This window comes from Homarus americanus, unplaced genomic scaffold, assembly GCF_018991925.1.
Source record: "Homarus americanus isolate GMGI-L3 unplaced genomic scaffold, GMGI_Hamer_2.0 scaffold7626, whole genome shotgun sequence".
Lineage (NCBI taxonomy): Eukaryota > Metazoa > Arthropoda > Malacostraca > Decapoda > Nephropidae > Homarus > Homarus americanus.
In genome coordinates, this window is record NW_024718273.1 from 13,080,419 (window position 1) to 13,099,214 (window position 18,796).

Below are 18,796 nucleotides of genomic sequence, written 5' to 3' on the forward strand. Positions count from 1 at the left end.
TGTGAAAATATTAGATAATTTACGTTATTTTATCAATTCATAACTTTTAGGTCTTTTATGGATGATACTGTGGTGAAAATAACGTACTAGTCATTGTTGCTCCATTGCTGTCATTAGTAACATTTACTGTCAAGTTTTACAGAAGTTGCCACAGTTGACATTAATAGTTTATAACATATTGTCGAGAAAATTAAGTTATACTGTCAATACTTGATATAGCTTGTCTTATCCTCACTCACACTACACTATATATCACCTGTTATCGCCGCTGGCTTAAGCTAAAGTGCTGGCGTGTGATGCCATTAAATCTTTCGACCTGTGACCTCGCCAGATGTAGAAGTGTTTACAGACAAGTCCTGGTTCTGCTGAGTGGACTGTCTTAGACTGGTGGCGGTGGCTGCCCGCCCCTCCATGAGACAGATCGCCCTCTCTAGTGATGCTGTGAAGACCAGCCTTCTGTCCGAGAGTTTGTGCTGGGACGATTTACGCAATACTGTTTTCTCTTGGAACACCATACTGATCTGCATTGACCCGCACTTGTAAGTACACCCTAAGTGATGACATACCCCTCGGTACTGAAATATTGTTGAATAATTACGCCTACTCGTTTCTGCCTAACCTGGAATAATAAGACAATGAAGCGAAGCTAAGATTAATAGAGTTATGAACTTTGTGTTATGTCAGTATGTTTAATAAATTGTAATTCAGATAAAATTGTGTGAGACTAACTAATTATGTATCAGATGGATCACCTTGTAATATTATGAACCCCTTCTCCTCTGCAGGTTTTGACCACATCAATAAATATTGAATGCGTCAAAAGACGGGTTTCAATCATTCCCTTGGACTTGCCTGTAACCTGAACGTCCTTAACTATGGCGTTTACATCACCTTTAATCTTAAATATACATAACTCTTACCGTATATAAACATAATAATACAATAACAGGTGAATTATTAGTATAAAGGATCAGGAAACATAAATACAACTTCCAAAATACATTTCTTTGACCTCCTCACGGTGGCCTGACGAACTTAACTGCCTAGGTGAGATATATATGAGGTACATTGGTTGGTTGGTTGGTTGGTGATCCTGGGAAGCGAGGACTGATGACATCTGAAGGGTGAGCGGATGGTGCCAAGAATCACCCCTCTCCCACCTTCGCATCCCTCCCTCACTCCCCCTTTCCGTCTCACTTCTCTCATCCCCCCATCACTCTTTCCTCACTCTCTCACCCTTCCCTCACCCTCTCATCCCTCTAGTCTCTGGTCACAACTCTGCCATTTGCCAATCCATCCTAACTGAAATGCCCCAACACTGGATGCAGAGGATGACATCAAGGGGGCCTTTTACGCAGACCTTGACAGATTGTGCTTCTAGGTAACTTCAATGCCTGCTGCTCCTCTTCAAGTGTGCTGAACACAACCTCACCTTGATTAGGTAATTCGAAAAGTTCAAGGGTCTTTGGCAACACCCACGATCCAAACATTGTCAGAGGAAGAGATCGCCCGAGTTGGACAACGGAAAAGTGCCAAATCGACCCCCTCACCTGGGAGACGATCACTCCACACCGTGCAACATCTGTGGATCCCGTATCGGTCTCTCGAATCACCTTAGAACGTACTAACGAAGGTGACATCCTTAATAACTTATATCATACCATAGCTGGATGATCGTAATATGCGATTCCGAGTGACAACAAAGTAGTAGTAGTAGTAGTAGTAGTTGTAGTGTGTGTGTGTCTGTGTGTGTGTCTGTGTGTGTGTGTGTGTGTGTGTGTGTGTGTGTGTGTGTGTGTGTGTGTGTGTGTGTGTGAAAAGTCAACAAGGAAACGACAACAACTGAGTTGCAGTGGGCCAGTGCGTATGTACCGAAAACATCGATATAATAGCATTTACTTTTACAGCGTCAAGTGTTCAATGGAAAAACAAATGCTGCATTTAATGCTCTGAAAGGCACTGTTGATTATCAGGATGGAACAGTGAAATACATCCGACTGGTAACAAATTGGTACAAAATGATGAATTTTAAAAGTAAATACGTACAGTTCAATTCAGTTACGAGATTAATATCGTGAACCTTGGACATTCCAGCAGCAGCCAAAGTTGCATCAGCTGTTAAAACATGACACTGCTCCTAAGAGTATATGCGGCGTAAGCAGCACTCAGCTTCTAGATTCGGATGATAGTTTAAGATATAAAACTGTCTACAGTACAGGATTTTTAGTTCATAAACATGGGTAATGTTTGTCATCAGAGTTTGTGACCGAGCTTGATCGAGGTGGTCTGAGTATGCCAACACTGATCCTCTATTTTTTGTACATAGTACAATCAGTCTACAAATGTTTCTTCAAGACTTGAAAAAATTGTCGTAATTACTTGAAAACATGTCTGACATATGTAGGCACTCCTCAAGCGCCACATTTAGGAACACTGTAATGCATTATTCAAAGCTACTAATGATCGTAAGTGCACTCTGGGCTGCTTAATTATGTCAAGTGATTATAGTTATAGAAGTTCATGTGTAAAGAATGTTTGCAGTGCATAACCTCGTTTTCTTTGTGTACAACATTACTTTATAAATATGTTTCATTATAATTACATATTTTTTAACAAGTAAAAAAAAAATAATGTACCTGAGGCACCGACTTTTTTACAGAGATACCAGATGAACAACGTTGATATAGAGAAATCCGATTGTGAAAATGATTCATGAGTAAGGATGACAAGACTCATACTGGGCATTAGGAAACTTGAATATAGAGACAGATTAAAACATCTGAATTTGCACTCACTCAAGAGACGTAGTATCGTCAGAGGAACTAGTTCATGGAACACCACAGTATCAGCGAGTTTGCCCTGCGACCTAAATAGTTTTCTTTAAAGAGCCAGGCGTGTGTGTGTGTGTGTGTGTGGTATTCATTTAAATACTCATATATTGTACACACATTCCTGGTCGCTAAACAGTACAGCATCATAGATCAGCCAAGAATAATACTGAATTCACTAAAAATATATTTCTGAAACATTCTAACCTCTTAACCTCTTTATAATGACAAGTGGAGAAGTGAAGGGTAGGGCTGGAAAAGTGAAGGGTAGGTATGGAGTAGTAAAGGGGGAGCTGGAGTAGTGAAGGGTGGAGCTGGAGTAATGAAGGGTGGAGCTGGAGTAGTGAAGGGTGGGGCTGGAGTAGTGAAGGGTGAAGGTGGAGTAATGAAGGGTGGAGGTGGAGTAGTGAAGGGTGGGGTTGGAGTGAAGGGTGGAGTGAGGAAGGTGGAGGTGGGTAAAGGGGGGGTGAAGGGTGGAGCTGGGAGTAATGAAGGGTGGAGGTGGAGTAGTGAAGGGTGGAGCTGGAGTAGTGAAGGGTGGAGCTGGAGTAGAAAAGGGGGGAGCTGGAGTAGTGAAGGGTGGGGTTGGAGTAGTGAAGGGTGGAGTTGGAGTAATGAAAAGGGGAGCTGGAGAGTGAAGGGTGGGGCTGGAGTAGTGAAGGGTGAAGGTGGAGTAATGAAGGGTGGAGGTGGAGTAGTGAAGGGTGGAGCTGGAGTAGTGAAGGGTGGAGCTGGAGTAGTGAAAAGGGGGAGCTGGAGTAGTGAAGGGTGAAGGTGAGAGTGGAAGGGTGGAGCTGGAGTAGTGAAAGGGTGTGAAGGGTGGAGCTGGTAGTGAAGGGTGGAGCTGGAGTAGTGAAGGGTGGAGCTGGAGTAGTGAAGGGTGCAGCTGGTAGTGAAGGGTGGGGGTGGAGAAGTTAAGGGTGGAGTAGTGAAAATGGAGGAGCTGGAATGGTGAAGGGTGAGGGGTGGAATAGGGAAGGGTAGAACTGGAGTAGTGAAGGGTGGGGGTGGAGTAGTGAAGGGTGGAGGTGGAAGTTGGAAGTTGTTTGGGGATTACTGGCCACTTCGCCGTTAAGCTATTTCGGCCGAAGCTGTTTGTTTGCCGAGTCATTTTCTTTGGACTTCTTCCTTTTGTTCTTTTTACTTTTCAATTTCCATGTTTCTTCTTGGTCTTGTTCTGGTATATTCTCGTAAACATCTAAAAACGGTGATGATGTTAATATTAGTAAATAGTTTTCTTGGGTCATGTTTAATTCTGTGGTCTTGTTGGGGTTGATTCTTCTTTTCTTCGGTCTTCACTACAAGGAGAGCCTCCTTGTAGCTCAGTTTTTTCTTGCTTCGCAGCTTAGCCACCTTACACTCCTCCCTCCACTTGGGACACTCCCGGTTGGAGGAGGAGTGAGGGCCACCAAAAGCTGCGCATTTCTTGGCGGCCGCCGAGCAGGCGGTGTGCTGGTGCCCGGGTGTCCCGCAACTGCAACAGACCTCCCGAGCTCGACACTTCCCTGCCAGATGGCCATACCTCTGGCATTTGTAACACCTTGTTGGTCTTCTTTCATACGGTCTTACTGGGATGTTCTCCCATCCCAGCAATACGGTGCTTGGTAGATTCTTGGGGTTACCAACCAGTGCAGTTGCACTGGTCAGCTTGGGTACTATTGAGAGCTGGTCTCTGATCAGCTCGGCCAGTTCTTCTTTTTCAAGGTGTTCTATCTCGGTGTGTGAGATGACCGCCAACACCAAGTTGTCCTCTGTGTGAGCTTCCACTAGTATCTGGATCCGGTTAATTTCTGTTATGTTGGCTATTTACTTGGCCTGTCCCCATTCCGCGAAGGTGACGATAAGGCCACCACACACTGGTCTGCGGACGACCCTTGTCAGTTGTCACCCCCCTGATTCCTAAGGAGTCAAAAAACTTCCTTAGGACAAGGAGGTTTACTTATTTGCGCGAAGGGCATGTGACTGGGTACAGTCTTGCGACCTTCGCCTGGTCACAGGTCAGCATCGTCAGGTTCACGTAGTACCTCAGGAGCAGAGAAGATCTTGCCTCGCCGAGGTGCAGTTCTTGGTTGGAGCTGGAGTAGTGAAGGGTGAAGATGGAGTAATGAAGGGTGGGGCTGGAGTAGTGAAGGGTGGTGCTGGAATACTGAAGGGTGGGGCTGGAGTAGTGAAGGGTGGTGCTGGAATACTGAAGGGTGGGGCTGGAGTAGTGAAGGGTGGTGCTGGAATACTTAAGGGTGGGGCTGGATGGGGCTGGAGTAGTGAAGGGTGGGGCTGCTGGAGTAGTGAAGGGTGAAGCTGGCTGAAGGATGGAGCTGGAATAGTGAAGGGTGGAGCTGGAGTAGTGAAGGGTGGGGAAGGTGTGAGTGGGGCTGTAATATGAAGTAGTAGTGAAGGGTGGAGCTGGAGTGGAGTGGGGCTGGAGTAGTGAAGTGGAGCTGGAGTAGTGAGTAGTGAAGTGGAGCTGGAGTAAGGGTGGAGCTGGAGTAGTGAAGGGTGGAGCTGGAGTAGTGAAGGGTGGAGCTGGAGTAGTGAAGGGTGGAGCTGGAGTAGTGAAGGGTGGAGCTGGAGTAGTGAAAGGTGGAGTGTGAAATATAAATGCAAGGTGGTTTTAATGTTTGTAATTGACATAAAGATTGCATGAATAGAACACATTAGTAAATCCTAGACATAAATGACCTTACACCAACTATTATTAATGTGTTCTTAGGCAGACTAAACTAGATATTTTCTCATTTTACCTTCAATCTTTTTAAATGAATCTAAAATTCTCAGTAACTATAAAGAGTTGGAAAGTAAATATTCTCAGGAAGTTTTGCAAGTAAGGAAAAAATATCAGAAAAACATTGAGAAATTATGTGTAAGAACATTGAGAAATCATGTGTAAGAACGAGAATATAAAATAAAATAAATATTCTCACATCATCCTCACCAACATGATCACAAAAAATCTAGTAAATATAACTGAGAATATTGTCGTTGTGGGTACAGTAACAGTGATGAATAAAACGCGTGTAAGACCATAACCCAAATACAATATATATATATATCCTGATCTAACACACTGCTGACACGTCTTGGTAGTAAGAAAAAGAAAATCCTCACTCTTACTATGATATATTATGTCCTTTGAATACCTTAGAAATATGTTGAGTTGTCGTTGTTGAAATAAATGTGTGGTGATGGTCTTGGCTGGTCATTTGTTATACGGTACAGTATTTTCTTCGATTGTAAAAACCTTTGATCATTCTTCTTGTTTTCTTGTTTTGTTATTCCTCTTTATTTCTTTATTCTCTCTCTCTCTGTTCTTTCAAATCTTCGTCTTAATTGAGCCTAAACATACTTCAGTACATCTTGCTCCTACATCCAATCATATTCGATAATGTGTAACAAACTTTACTCTCTATATTTACTTAATTACATCAAAATAAAACATAGGTGAGAATGAAAGACAAGAACATTAAGAGAATCGATGTTGTGTACGTTATGGAAACAAAATTGAAAACAGGAGAACAGATAAATAACATAATAATTATTGAAAGAAACAGAACTAAATTATGATGGGATGCTGAGTATTTAGGGGTGAAATGCTGAAATATGAACCTTACCAAAGCTGAGTGAGTATAACTTGCGTGACAGGTGAATAGAGAAGTACACAATGGGAGGGGGGGGGGAGAAGTATACCTGTGTTATTGTCCACACGTAGCCACGGTCACGCATACTCACACTAATACACAAACCCGCCCGAAGTGTCGACAGTGTAGCTGAGGTGAGGAATGTGGCCAGAGGTGTCAGTCTTCAGCCGTCACCAAACAACACCTGTCTACCTTCTACTGCTATTGAGTTTCAGCACACTACCTGCTTCAGGGGAAAATGTTTCTAAGACTGTTCCAACACTACTTCCAACCCCTGCTGCTGCTGCTGTATCTTCAACCCTCTGCACAAAGTGGTGAAGTATACACAGAGTCACAGAAGAGCACAACAACGGGACCATCTGTTAACTACGTCATTAGTTCCATCTTCGGGAACTTCTTCGTGAAGAACAACTTGAGTTTAAAGGACGAAGACGTCTTCACAAAGGTCCTCGCCAAGTCCCTGTGTGAGTTATCAGATCAACGGCACGAGATTCATAACACGTTTTAGTACAATTAAATTATATCTGTGTCTAGATGATGTTGTTATTCTCTAATACTTTTCTCCGGGTTCTACAGTGCGATTCGAATCTTCAAAAAAGTGGGAATATCCGAGACACGTTTCTAATATCTGTTTAGATATACTGTATTTCTTACATGGGATCACCTGAAGATTCGGCACCCCATTCAATTTCACTTGAAGATTAACCCCCCTAACTCTACCGACCTAAGGTTAGGTTAGGTTAGATAATATCGCTGTGGTGGTTAATCTTCAAGTGAAATAAGCTAGGGTGTCTAATCTTCAGATGATCCCATGCATAATACAATAATTCACCGAAGTGCGTGCGCACACACACACACACATAATACAATAATTCTCTAACACGTGTCCTCTATATGATGCGAGGTCCTTAGCATGTGACCCTTGAACCACATAAGAAGGAAAAAGAAAGTAGCATTCGTCTTTTACTGTGTTGTCGACGGGTTGTTTGTTGTCGAAAATTTCCTGTTTTGGCAGCAGTAGTTGGGTCACCAGAGGCAACATTCAAGCTTAATCATGCAACAGCACGAAGAGGTTATAGGTTTGCATGGCGTCGAAATCATATAGAGATTTTAATTGTTGTAATTAACCTGTGTTTTGTCCTTTTTTCAGTTAAATGGACGGAATTACGTATTTATCTTTCGGTGTCCGAGGTTATAGGTTATATCCTCTGACTATTACAGGCGAGTGTCGTACAGCGTGTTGGGCGACCAATGTGTGCCAGGCGGCGGCATTGGTGCCAGTAGAGGACCACAAGGAGTGCCATCTGGCTAAAGAGGGGCCACACAAAACCACCACCCAGTACCTGCAGGGAGCCATCTATCTCTTCAAGGAGGGTCAGTACACTAAACACACATGTTCTTATTGTTGTGAAGAATTATCATAAAAAGTATGTTGTCTTTGTCTGTGTCTTTCTCTATGGGAGCTTTAGTGAAGGTAATTAAAAAATTTCTCTCTGGATTTTTTTCCTCGAGGGGTTACACCTGAGTCATGTAGCAGGTCATGACAGAACACAATAATGAACTGAAGCGCTTACCATCAGATGATAATTTTTAAAAACATAAAAAAGTAACGTTTCAACAGGTACAGAATTATAGATACTGTCTGCCACACTCACTCACTCATTCACTCGAGACCACCTTCTACCTTAATGGTCGACAACACTCACACAACCTTTCCTTCATCCTTTCTCCCTCCTTCCCTATGATTGAGGATAACAATCACTCACCCTCCCTCCCTCCCTCTAGATTCCCTCCCGGGGCATTATCACGGACTGATGAAGGACAATTTGACGTACTACGAGCCTCCGGAGATGATGGAGCTGGAGGAAGGCAAAAAGTGGTGTAACAGGATCCCCGGACACCGCCTCGTCATCATCAAGACCAATGACCAACTCAAAACTCTGCAGGAAATCTCTCTGAAGACCCTAGGCGACACCCCTACCCGTGAGTAAAAGCGACACATATAAGAAGGGTTTAAAATAATAACGTATTGGTGTTTACATATTTTACTTATTTAAGATTAAAATATTTAACATATTCTCCAATCAATGGAATTTGAGAAGTCATTCAGGCATGGATAACACGTTTGATGTGACCACCACTGTGCTGCCAAACGGGTCCTCAAGTTACTAATCATTATGACACAGGTCCTCATCAACACAATTGTACGATTGTTTCCCCTGAGTTCTGCAGCGTTTTGTGGCCAACATGAGCAAATTTCATTTTTCAATAAGCCCCAAAGTAAGTAATCGCAGAGGTTAACTTAATGTGACCAAATAGTATTATATTGAGAATGACCATTTGAAGTTATTTTCTCGAGATGGTGTACAGTGACCGAGTGGATACAGCACTTGCCTTCTGTCCTAAGAGTCATTGTATGATGCCCTGTCAAATAGTAAAGTGTGACTCATTTATCCGCTAGCTCAACAGTGTAAATAGATTATCAAAATTTACTCACAGTAGAGAACTTGACCAAAAATAATCGTGTAATTACAAAGAAGCTTAATGACTAATCAAACACCAAGAAAGGCGATGAAAACTGGAATAAGATTTAATCCACTACGAGAACAACAATATAATAATGATAATAACATTTGACTAGGATACAAATATGAATCTACAATTAACTCATAGATATTGGGAGTGGTGGCCGAGCTGATATACTGTAGCCCTCAACAACTAATGTCCACAGCCATGACACTGAGTAAGGGTCACCGCTAGTCGACCCAACTGTGAATGGCTACCTAATTATACAATATGAAGAATGAAAGGCGGCAGAGTACTGTACTGGCCATGTTGTCTCCTGTGGGACCTAGAATTATTTTAGCCACAAATATGAAGATTCTTTCTGTACTTTTTAAATACTGTTGTTTATTCTTCATAGATAGATAGATAGATAGATAGATAGATAGATAGCTAGATAGATAGATAGATAGATAGATAGAAAAAGTAAAATCAAAGGGAAAAGTTGATATTAAACAAACACATAAATAGCATTATTTCTACTACAACTCCACACATCGTTCTGACAGCCAAGCTCATATGGATGAACCTGAAGAAGCCGCTGCAGTCTAACGAGAAGATATGGGGTGACGGGACCCTGGTAAAGATAACTGAGGTGTGGCCGTCCCTCGTGTTTGGTGATGCTTTACAGACAAACGTAGATGATGTGGAGGAGTTCTTCAAGTTCGACGAGAACACCTTCAAAAGTAGTTCACCTTCTACACAGATGAGGATCCTGTGTCAGGCTAACCCAGTGGGGGTATACTGGTAAACCTAACACTCTAGATTGGTGAATAATGTAAACCTAACACTCTAGATTGGTGAATAATGTAAACCTAACACTCTAGATTGGTGAATAATGTAAACCTAACACTCTAGATTGGTGAATAATGTAAACCTAACACTCTAGATTGGTGAATAATGTAAACCTAACACTCTAGATTGGTGAATAATGTAAACCTAATACTCTAGATTGGTGAATAATGTAAACCTAACACTCTTGATTGGTGAATAATGTAAACCTCACACTCTAGATTGGTGAATAATAGAAACCTAACACTCTAGATTGGTAAATAATGTAAACCTCACACTCTAGATTGGTGAATAATGTAAACCTAACACTCTAGATTGGTGAATAATGTAAACCTAACACTCTAGATTGGTGAATAATGTAAACCTAACACTCTAGATTGGTGAATAATGTAAACCTAACACTCTAGCTTGGTGAATAATGTAAACCCCACACTCTAGACTGGTGAATAATGTAAACCTAACACTCTAGATTGGTGAATAATGTAAACCTAACACTCTAGATTGGTGAATAATGTAAACCCCACACTCTAACACTCTAGATTGGTGAATAATGTAAACCTAACACTCTAGATTGGTGAATAATGTAAACCTAACACTCTAGATTGGTGAATAATGTAAACCTAACACTCTAGATTGGTGAATAATGTAAACTAACACTCTAGGTGAATAATGTAAACCCCACACTCTAGACTGGTGAATAATGTAAACCCCACACTCTAGACTGGTGAATAATGTAAACCTAACACTCTAGACTGGTGAATAATGTAAACCCCACACTCTAGACTGGTGAATAATGTAAACCTCACACTCTACACTGGTGTATAATGTAAACCCCACACTCTACACTGGTGAATAATGTAAACCCCACACTCTACACTGGTGAATAATGTAAACCCCACACTCTAGACTGGTTAATAATGTAAACCTAACACTCTAGACTGGTGAATAATGTAAACCTAACACTCTAGACTGATGAATAATGTAAACCCCACACTCTACACTGGTGAATAATGTAAACCCCACACTCTACACTGGTGAATAATGTAAACCCCACACTCTAGACTGGTGAATAATGTAAACTTAACACTCTAGACTGGTGAATAATGTAAATCTAACACTCTAGACTGGTGAATAATGTAAGCCTAACACTCTAGACTGATGAATAATGTAAACCCCACACTCTAGACTGGTGAATAATGTAAACCTAACACTCTAGACCGGTTAATAACAGAAACCTAACACTTAGACTGGTGAATAATGTAAACCAACACTCTAGACTGATGAATAATGTAAACCCCACACTTCTAGACTGGTGAATAATGTAAACTTAACACTCTAGACTGGTGAATAATAAACCTAACACTCTGACCGGTGAATAATAAAACCCACACTTCAGACTGATGAATAATGTAAACCCCACACTCTAGACTGGTGACAGAATCCCCACACTCTAGACTGTGAATAATGTAAACCCCACACTCTAGACTGTGAATAATGTAAACCTACACTTTAATTGGTGAAGAATGTAAACCTAACACTCTAGACTGTCACACAATGTAAACCCCACACTCTAGACTGGTGAATAATAAACCCCCACATTCCCTAGACTGGTGAATAATGTAAACCCCATTAATTTCTAGACTGGTGAATAAACCCCACACTCTAGACTGAGAATAATGTAAACCCCACACTAGACTGGTGAATAATGTAAACCCACACCCCAGACTGCGAATAATGTAAACCTAACACTCTAGACTGGTGAATAATGTAAACCCCACACTCTAGACTGGTGAATAATGTAAACCCCACACTCTAGACTGGTGAATAATGTAAACCTAACACTCTAGATTGGTGAATAATGTAAACCTAACACTCTAGACTGATGAATAATGTAAACCTAACACTCTAGATTGGTGAATAATGTAAACCTAACACTCTAGATTGGTGAATAATGTAAACCTAACACTCTAGACTGGTGAATAATGTAAACCCCACACTCTAGACTGGTGAATAATGTAAACCCCACACTCTAGACTGGTGAATAATGTAAACCTAACACTCTAGACTGGTGAATAATGTAAGACTGGTGAATATCTAACACTCTAGACTGATGAACAATGTAAACCCCCACACTCTAATACAAACCCCACACTCTAGACTGGTGAATAATGTAAACCTAACACTCTAGGCTGGTGAATAATGTAAACCTAACACTCTAGACTGGTGAATAATGTAAACCTAACACTCTAAACTGATGAATAATGTAAACCCCACACTCTAGACTGGTGAATAATGTAAACCTAACACTCTAAACTGATGAATAATGTAAACCCCACACTCTAGACTGATGAATAATGTAAACCCCACACTCTAGACTGGTGAATAATGTAAACCCCACTCTCTAGACTGGTGAATAATGTAGCCCCACACTCTAGACTGGTGGGTTAATGTTTCAAGGAATTACGTTTTTTCACTTTATATGTATTATTGACAATATTGTTCACAGTTAATGAGAGTAAATCACATGTACTTGATTCATCACACCTAATGCTTATTATGTGTAAGGTTCACCCAGAGAGTGTCATGTGTAGCTCCCCACAACACCCCACAACACCCGTCACCCGCACTTACCGACATACAGTTATTATCCAACACTCTCAATTTTATAAACGGTCAAAATATATACAGTATAACCAAGCCAGAGAGTGTCACAGAACTTCAATTTGGAGTCTGCTAAAGCTGACTTCGTCCTGTTTGTCTAATCTTTTACTGCACAACTATTGACCATACGAGCAAAAAACTTTCAAGCTGATGTATATAAAACAAAAATGAAATTCGTAAACCAAAACGATATGTATAATAAATGTTGATATTGGAAACAGTGGCTTAGTGGGGACGGAAGAGAGCAGTATGGTGATCCTCTACTTTTAGGGGGAACTGCGTTTTTCTCTTTTTTTCTCTTTAACAAAAATAGTCTGAGTAGTCTGACACCGCTGGCTTTTTTATCATATCTGTGACTAAGCGCCATGCTTTGGAAAAAACGGAATTGCTGTAAACGTACTAAAAATATCACAATATCATTCATCGTATTGCAACTGTCTCAGTCACAGACTTGAGTTGGCCGTGTCTGGCGCGGTCAACCAAGTGTGGATTACTTTCAATTATTTTTGGTAAATTACGCACACACTGCTGTATATTTTTTTACCTGAAAATCAAAGTACAGTAAATTAAAGCTTGTAGATTCATCATTGTATTCAATAAACTACAACACTTCTTTACACACATAAAGAGTGTTGTGCAGCCATTACCACAGCACACTGCCTCACACCTCATCTTAGGAAGTTGACTTTTCACTGCTGCAATTTTTATTTCGCTTCACTTCCTACCACCGAGGTTTATTAATCCTTTAGAGGGCAGCAGCGTACTTAGGTATTTTATTTCGGCTGTCAAACGATTTTTATTTAGCTGAGAGAAACCCCTGATCTCTAAAGGATTAAAGGTGATTTTGAGGTGATTTGGGAAAACAATAACATGCTACTCTCGTGTGTGTGTGTGAACTAACTCGTGTCAAAGGGGAAGAGGAAAGAAATAGTAAGGACAGAGAAGGTAAGTGTGGCTGTCAACTCAAGAGTGATGCGCCACAAGGAGTAGATAAGACAACCACTGACATGATAGTGATGATTAGAAGCAAAACAACGAAAGAACAAATGACAACAGTGAATTTCACATACTATTAAACTACTATTAAAAGATACTTCATAACCTTGGCTATTGTAACACCTGAACAACAACAACAACAACACATAACAACAATACAACAACACCAACAACAACAACAACACTCCTTCACAAGCTTGGCATAATTCTAAAACTGCTCCCCCCCCCCGTCTCCAAAACATCTCCAGTATATAATAAACTGATAATCTATTTTTTATTCTTATATATAGAAAAAAGTAATATGTTAATGTTCCAAAAATTTTAATAATAAACTCAAATTCCATCTTGTCACACGTGGGGGAGTTCCTACATCATAGCAAAAAGAAGTGTCGTGACTAGTACTATGATATGTGGTGGTTTTTGCTGTTTGTGTGTGAAATTGTGTTACTTGTCGTCCATTGCAGCAGCTGAACATATTTTATTCCTTGAACCTTCGGACTTGCGGGGTATATTTTTTGCTGTAAAATATCAATAAATCGACTTTTTTTTTATCTTCTCGCTTTTCTTTATTCAGTTCTTCACTTTCTCTTCTTCCGTTCCTTTTGTTGTTTTCTCGTTTAAAACTTCTCCTTTACACAGGTTGCTGACAAGATGTGTGTGTTGTAATGACGACAGGCAACTTCTGCGCCCTGTACAAGTAAGTGGTAGGAAGTCACAATTTTGGTTAGGTTAGGTTAGGTTAGGTAAAATTTCTGATGCTTGTTATTTTCTTATCATTCTTTTCCAACCTCTCCAAGATGGAATGTTAAATTAGGAGATGCACTACACAACACTTTTTGTCATTTTATGTTCGAAAATAAAAATATGTTTATCAAATTCTGTTTTACTTCCACAGCGTTTTAAGTAGTCAGTGTATATATATATATATATATATATATATATATATATATATATATATATATATATATATATATATATATATATATATATATATATATATATATATATGCAAGTAAATCACCGTAGGTGCGGACGAGAGAAAAGATAATCATTAAGGAAAGAAAATACGAGGTGCTTAGCAGCTGTGTAATTCACATCTTCAGGGTGAGTAACAAATCAGTATGCCTGTCAGTATTTTCAACAATGTTTTTACGTGCCTTGAGTAGTTCTGGTAGTCCGGAATCTTTACCTGATGCGGAGGAATATAAACAAAGAGAAAAGGTTATTGGCTCAAACCTTAAATACCCTAGATCTTTCAGACAAATGCTTAAACATTACTAAGGAAAATCCTTTTATATGGAATTGACCCCAAGCTCAATTCCATGACCAGCTAAAAACCTGGAACGTCAATGTGGCATTTAAAAAACTCATGCACTGTTAAACAAATGTTAATCAAGAACTCCCCCAACAACACAATTGGTTGCATTTATAAAGTTCCTTGCAAGGAATGTAATATGTTTTTCTTAGGCCAGACAGGTAAAGATCTTGCAACTAGAATTAAACAACACAAATACAGTGTTAGGACAGGCTGTGAATCCAATGCTCGTTTGTTCATTTGAGAGGATAATAAGCATTGCATTGACTGGGATATTTCCTCAATATTAATACTTTGTAATTCAACTGATAGTAGGAACATCATAGAATCTAGTCTTTATTAAACATACCGAAGCATTCCAACATGAATTTGAGTAACGGCATGCAAGTTGACAATTTTAGTAATTTGGTAAAGACGGTGGATCAGGTGAGGCGCCCATCGACCATCTTGATCTGGACTACCAACTGTTGTGTGTTATTTAAAGATTAGTGGTGGTCGTCATTCTAATACTTCCACCACACAGGACCTGGTCTCACCCTCCTCTGTATATATACACCTTGATTTGTATTACTCTCTCTAGTCTGTACTCACCCTGAAGATGTGAATTACACGAAAGCGCTTGGGAACTTCGTGTTTTCTTCTTTCCTTGTGGTTATCAGTATATATATATATATATATATATATATATATATATATATATATATATATATATATATATATATATATATATATATATATATATATATATATTCACCATTAAATTAGTTAGGTTTATAGGAGATAAAATACAACTAAGTAAATCAAATAATTCTTTAATATTCATCATCACTGGAAAGCAACATGTGGCGACCCAAAGAAGCGAGTCATAGTGTCAGCAACACTACTTTCATCCTAAACTCTTTCTACTATAACTGTCTTCTACATAAAAGCTATCTAATCAGTAAACTTTTTTTTAGTTGCATTTAAAACAAGTCTTATCCGGTCTACAAACCTAAAAAAAAGTCAATTTAATAACAAAATATCTGTAAGACACTAATCAGTATGTCTTGTCTACTGTATGATTCTACCCGAAGTTATACTTTATGAACAAAAATATTATTTGTAGGACAGTACTAGCCAATACTCCTCGCAGATGAGTCGGGGAGCACTTCAACACCACCAATTATATCCCTGGATGACTAACAGAGTCTTTATCATTGGCTGGGGGCACTACACACGTGCAACTCTTCCAGCCAATGATTACTGTACTCATTCAGGGATAAGATTGGTTGTGCTTAAGTAACACTGACTTACCTACGACGACTATCTTCAGGTGGTCCTTCAGTTATGTAAGATGCAGACAAAAAGATTGATATCATGCACGTGAGAATGCGAAATGAGAATGAAATGAGGGACTACAGTATGACCTCACAACTTACTGTACCCAACCTGTACGGGATACGGCAGGCGGACATACAGCAAGAAAATGCGGTAATACAAACTACAGTACAGTTTGCGATTAATGTGAGTTAATTAACCTTTACACATATGTGACAATAGGAGCGGGTGTTTACATCAATGTCAAGTGTGCTAGTGAACTTGAAGTAATATTTACAAAGTTCCTGATAACAAGCACTTAAAATAAACTGAGATTTGTAATCATGGCATAACTCCCCTTCCCCTCCTACATGTGAAAGACTTATTTCTATTATTTTCTTATTCGTTCCGTTTCTCTTTTATATCACTTAATTTGTCGGGTTTTGTGGATATTTTTTATTTATTTATTTTCATCTTCTTGAATTGTGTGTTTTTTTTTAACTTCCTCGACCACACCCCAACACACACATACACACACACATGTCAATACCAACCACGCCAAATCTGCTTCACGCTCAGTCCTCTTAAACAATTGTCCTACACCTTTACGTCTTTATATTTGTGATTCCCCCCTCACATACCTGTCTGCGTCCCACACCCTTTCTTCCTAACAAGCTTGTCCCCACACACCTATCTTTCTCATACGCCTACCCTTTCCTCTCACTCCTGTCTTCCTCTCACACTTGTCTTCCTCACAAACCTGTCTCTTCACAAACTTCCCCCCCCACACACAACACATCTGCCCTTAGTCAGCCTCTCTGTCTCAGACACTAGTGAAGAAACATTCTCTATGGCGTTGACTTTAGCTGCCAAAACATCCACCTCCTCCTTCATCGGGTGCTCGTGGTTACCGCCGTTACACATCTCATGGGTACCCCCGTTGATGTGGCCGTTGGTGACGTTGGCGTTGGAGATGCCGTTGGTGATGGTTTGCGGGTGATAGTGACGGGTGCAGAAGGTAGAGATTCTGGCGCAGGCTTCACGGAGGGTTTCTTTAGGCACTGTTAGGACCACCCTCACGTAGTTGTGGGAGCCGAAGCACTGCAAGTATGGTATTATTATTATTATTATTATTATTATTATTATTATTAGTAGTAGTAGTAGTAGTAGTAGTAGTAGTAGTAGTAGCTCTATCGGAGATTGCTAACACAGAGCCACATGCGGCCTTTGCAGCATTCACACATGGAGTCAAGCATCGTTGGAACTACCTGATGCGTACCATCCCTGAGATCCGACCCCTCCTCCACCCTTTGGAAGAAGCAATCAGTGTCAAGTTCATTCCCAAACTAGTGAAACACCACGACTTAACCCCAGTAGAAAGAACACTTCTTGCACTTCCACCAAGACTGGGAGGGATGGGACTAACTAATCCAGAGGAGATTGCTGACTCTGAACATCAAAATTCACTTAAGCTCACGGCAGCCCTCACTGACCACATAATAGCCCAGAATGCAACAGGGGAAGTGGACACCAGCGAAGTTAATAAGATCCGTAGATCCATTACAACAGATCGGCAGCACTGCCAAAATGACATGTTGCAGCAATTATTGCTGCAGGTTCCAGAAAATCTGACAAAAAAAGTAGCTATAGCGCAGGAGGTGGGCGCCTCGAACTGGTTAACTACGTTACCGATAAGGGCAAATGGTTTCAGCCTTAACAAACAAGAATTTACAGATGCCATTGCTCTAAGGTACGGTTGGCCAGTAGATGGTTTGCCCTCCCAATGCGTGTGTGGCTATTCCTATGATGGCGATCACGCCATGGTTTGCAAGAAGGGGGCTTCATGCATGAGGCATGACGAGGTAAGGGATCTCACAGCAAATATGTTGAAGGAAACCTGCCGGGACGTCATGGTAGAACCGACCCTCCTTCCACTGGATGGCGAGATCCTCCAACACAGGACTTCAAACACATCTAACGAAGCCCGTGTGGACGTCAGTGCTCGAGGATTCTGGACGCGGGGACAGCGAGCCTTCTTCGACATCAGGATTTTTGATCCCATGGCCGTTTGTCACCGTAACCTAGCTCTCGATGCTGCACATAGGAGGAACGAGAACGACAAGAGAAGGGCATATGGGGAGAGAATTCAAAATGTCGATCAAGGCAGCTTCACTCCGCTAGTGTTCACAACCTCTGGTGGGATGGGCCCAAGCGCAAGATGTTTCTACGCCAGACTCGCGGAGCTGATCTCCGAACAGAAGCAGCAGCCCAGAAGTTATGTCACAGCCTGGATGAGATGTCGACTGTCCTTCTCTCTCCTTCGGTCGGCTTTGCTCTGCCTCAGGGGAACGAGAGCTTCTGCCCCTACTCCGTCAACTGCTGCAGATATCGACTATGAGGCTACAGTCACCGAATGCCGCATCGATCTGCGGCTCAACTAATTTAACACAGATAGGATAGTTGCTTATGTATTAGGATAGTTAATATTAAGGTAAATAAATGGTGGCGAAGGTGTGGCTATTGGGGGAGGCTGGAGGCCACGTTAAAAAAAAAAAAAAAGTAGTAGTAGTAGTAGTAGTAGTAGTATTATTATTATCTAAACAGCTTTATCGTGAGCCTTCAACAATACCCGTCCGTACCTCACTAAAACTCTTAATGAAGGCTACACCGAATGAACCCGCTACTGCCTTGTGTCTGCAATGGAGTTCTTT

The 18,796-nt window shown here is 40.8% G+C and overlaps 2 protein-coding genes across 3 annotated transcripts in view; one reads left to right on the forward strand and one right to left on the reverse strand.

Annotated features, from left to right (window-relative positions):
• The first annotated feature begins 6,607 nt into the window (after nt 1–6,607).
• On the forward strand, nt 6,608–11,037 carry LOC121859621. 2 transcript variants are annotated; one of them, XR_006087682.1, is made up of 5 exons: nt 6,608–6,927; nt 7,685–7,837; nt 8,249–8,446; nt 9,535–10,259; nt 10,480–11,037. XR_006087682.1 is itself a non-coding variant. In XM_042356557.1 (4 exons), the coding sequence occupies exons 1-4, from the start codon at nt 6,702–6,704 to the stop codon at nt 9,774–9,776; spliced, it is 819 nt and encodes a 272-aa protein (XP_042212491.1). In that variant the 5' UTR covers nt 6,608–6,701; the 3' UTR covers nt 9,777–10,333. The 2 variants fall into 2 exon arrangements, 1 of the variants encoding a protein (XP_042212491.1); XM_042356557.1 differs by lacking the exon at nt 10,480–11,037 and having other exon boundaries at nt 9,535–10,333.
• Nucleotides 11,038–15,585: 4,548 nt separating this feature from the next.
• Nucleotides 15,586–18,796, reverse strand: part of LOC121859416 (tyrosine aminotransferase-like) — an 80,450-nt gene continuing 77,239 nt past the window's right edge. The window contains 1 exon segment of the mRNA XM_042356209.1: nt 15,586–17,186. Within this exon segment, the coding sequence (XP_042212143.1) occupies nt 16,854–17,186 (333 nt within the window). The 3' untranslated portion in view covers nt 15,586–16,853.

Bases quoted from the DNA above. Each gene is read 5' to 3' on its own strand.
- LOC121859621 (XM_042356557.1), top strand. From the start codon at position 6,702: ATGTTTCTAAGACTGTTCCAACACTACTTCCAACCCCTGCTGCTGCTG. The intron at 7,838-8,248 runs GTCAGTACACTA...CCCTCCCTCTAG, and splicing joins CATCTATCTCTTCAAGGAGG to ATTCCCTCCCGGGGCATTAT. The intron at 8,447-9,534 runs GTGAGTAAAAGC...TCGTTCTGACAG, and splicing joins CCTAGGCGACACCCCTACCC to CCAAGCTCATATGGATGAAC.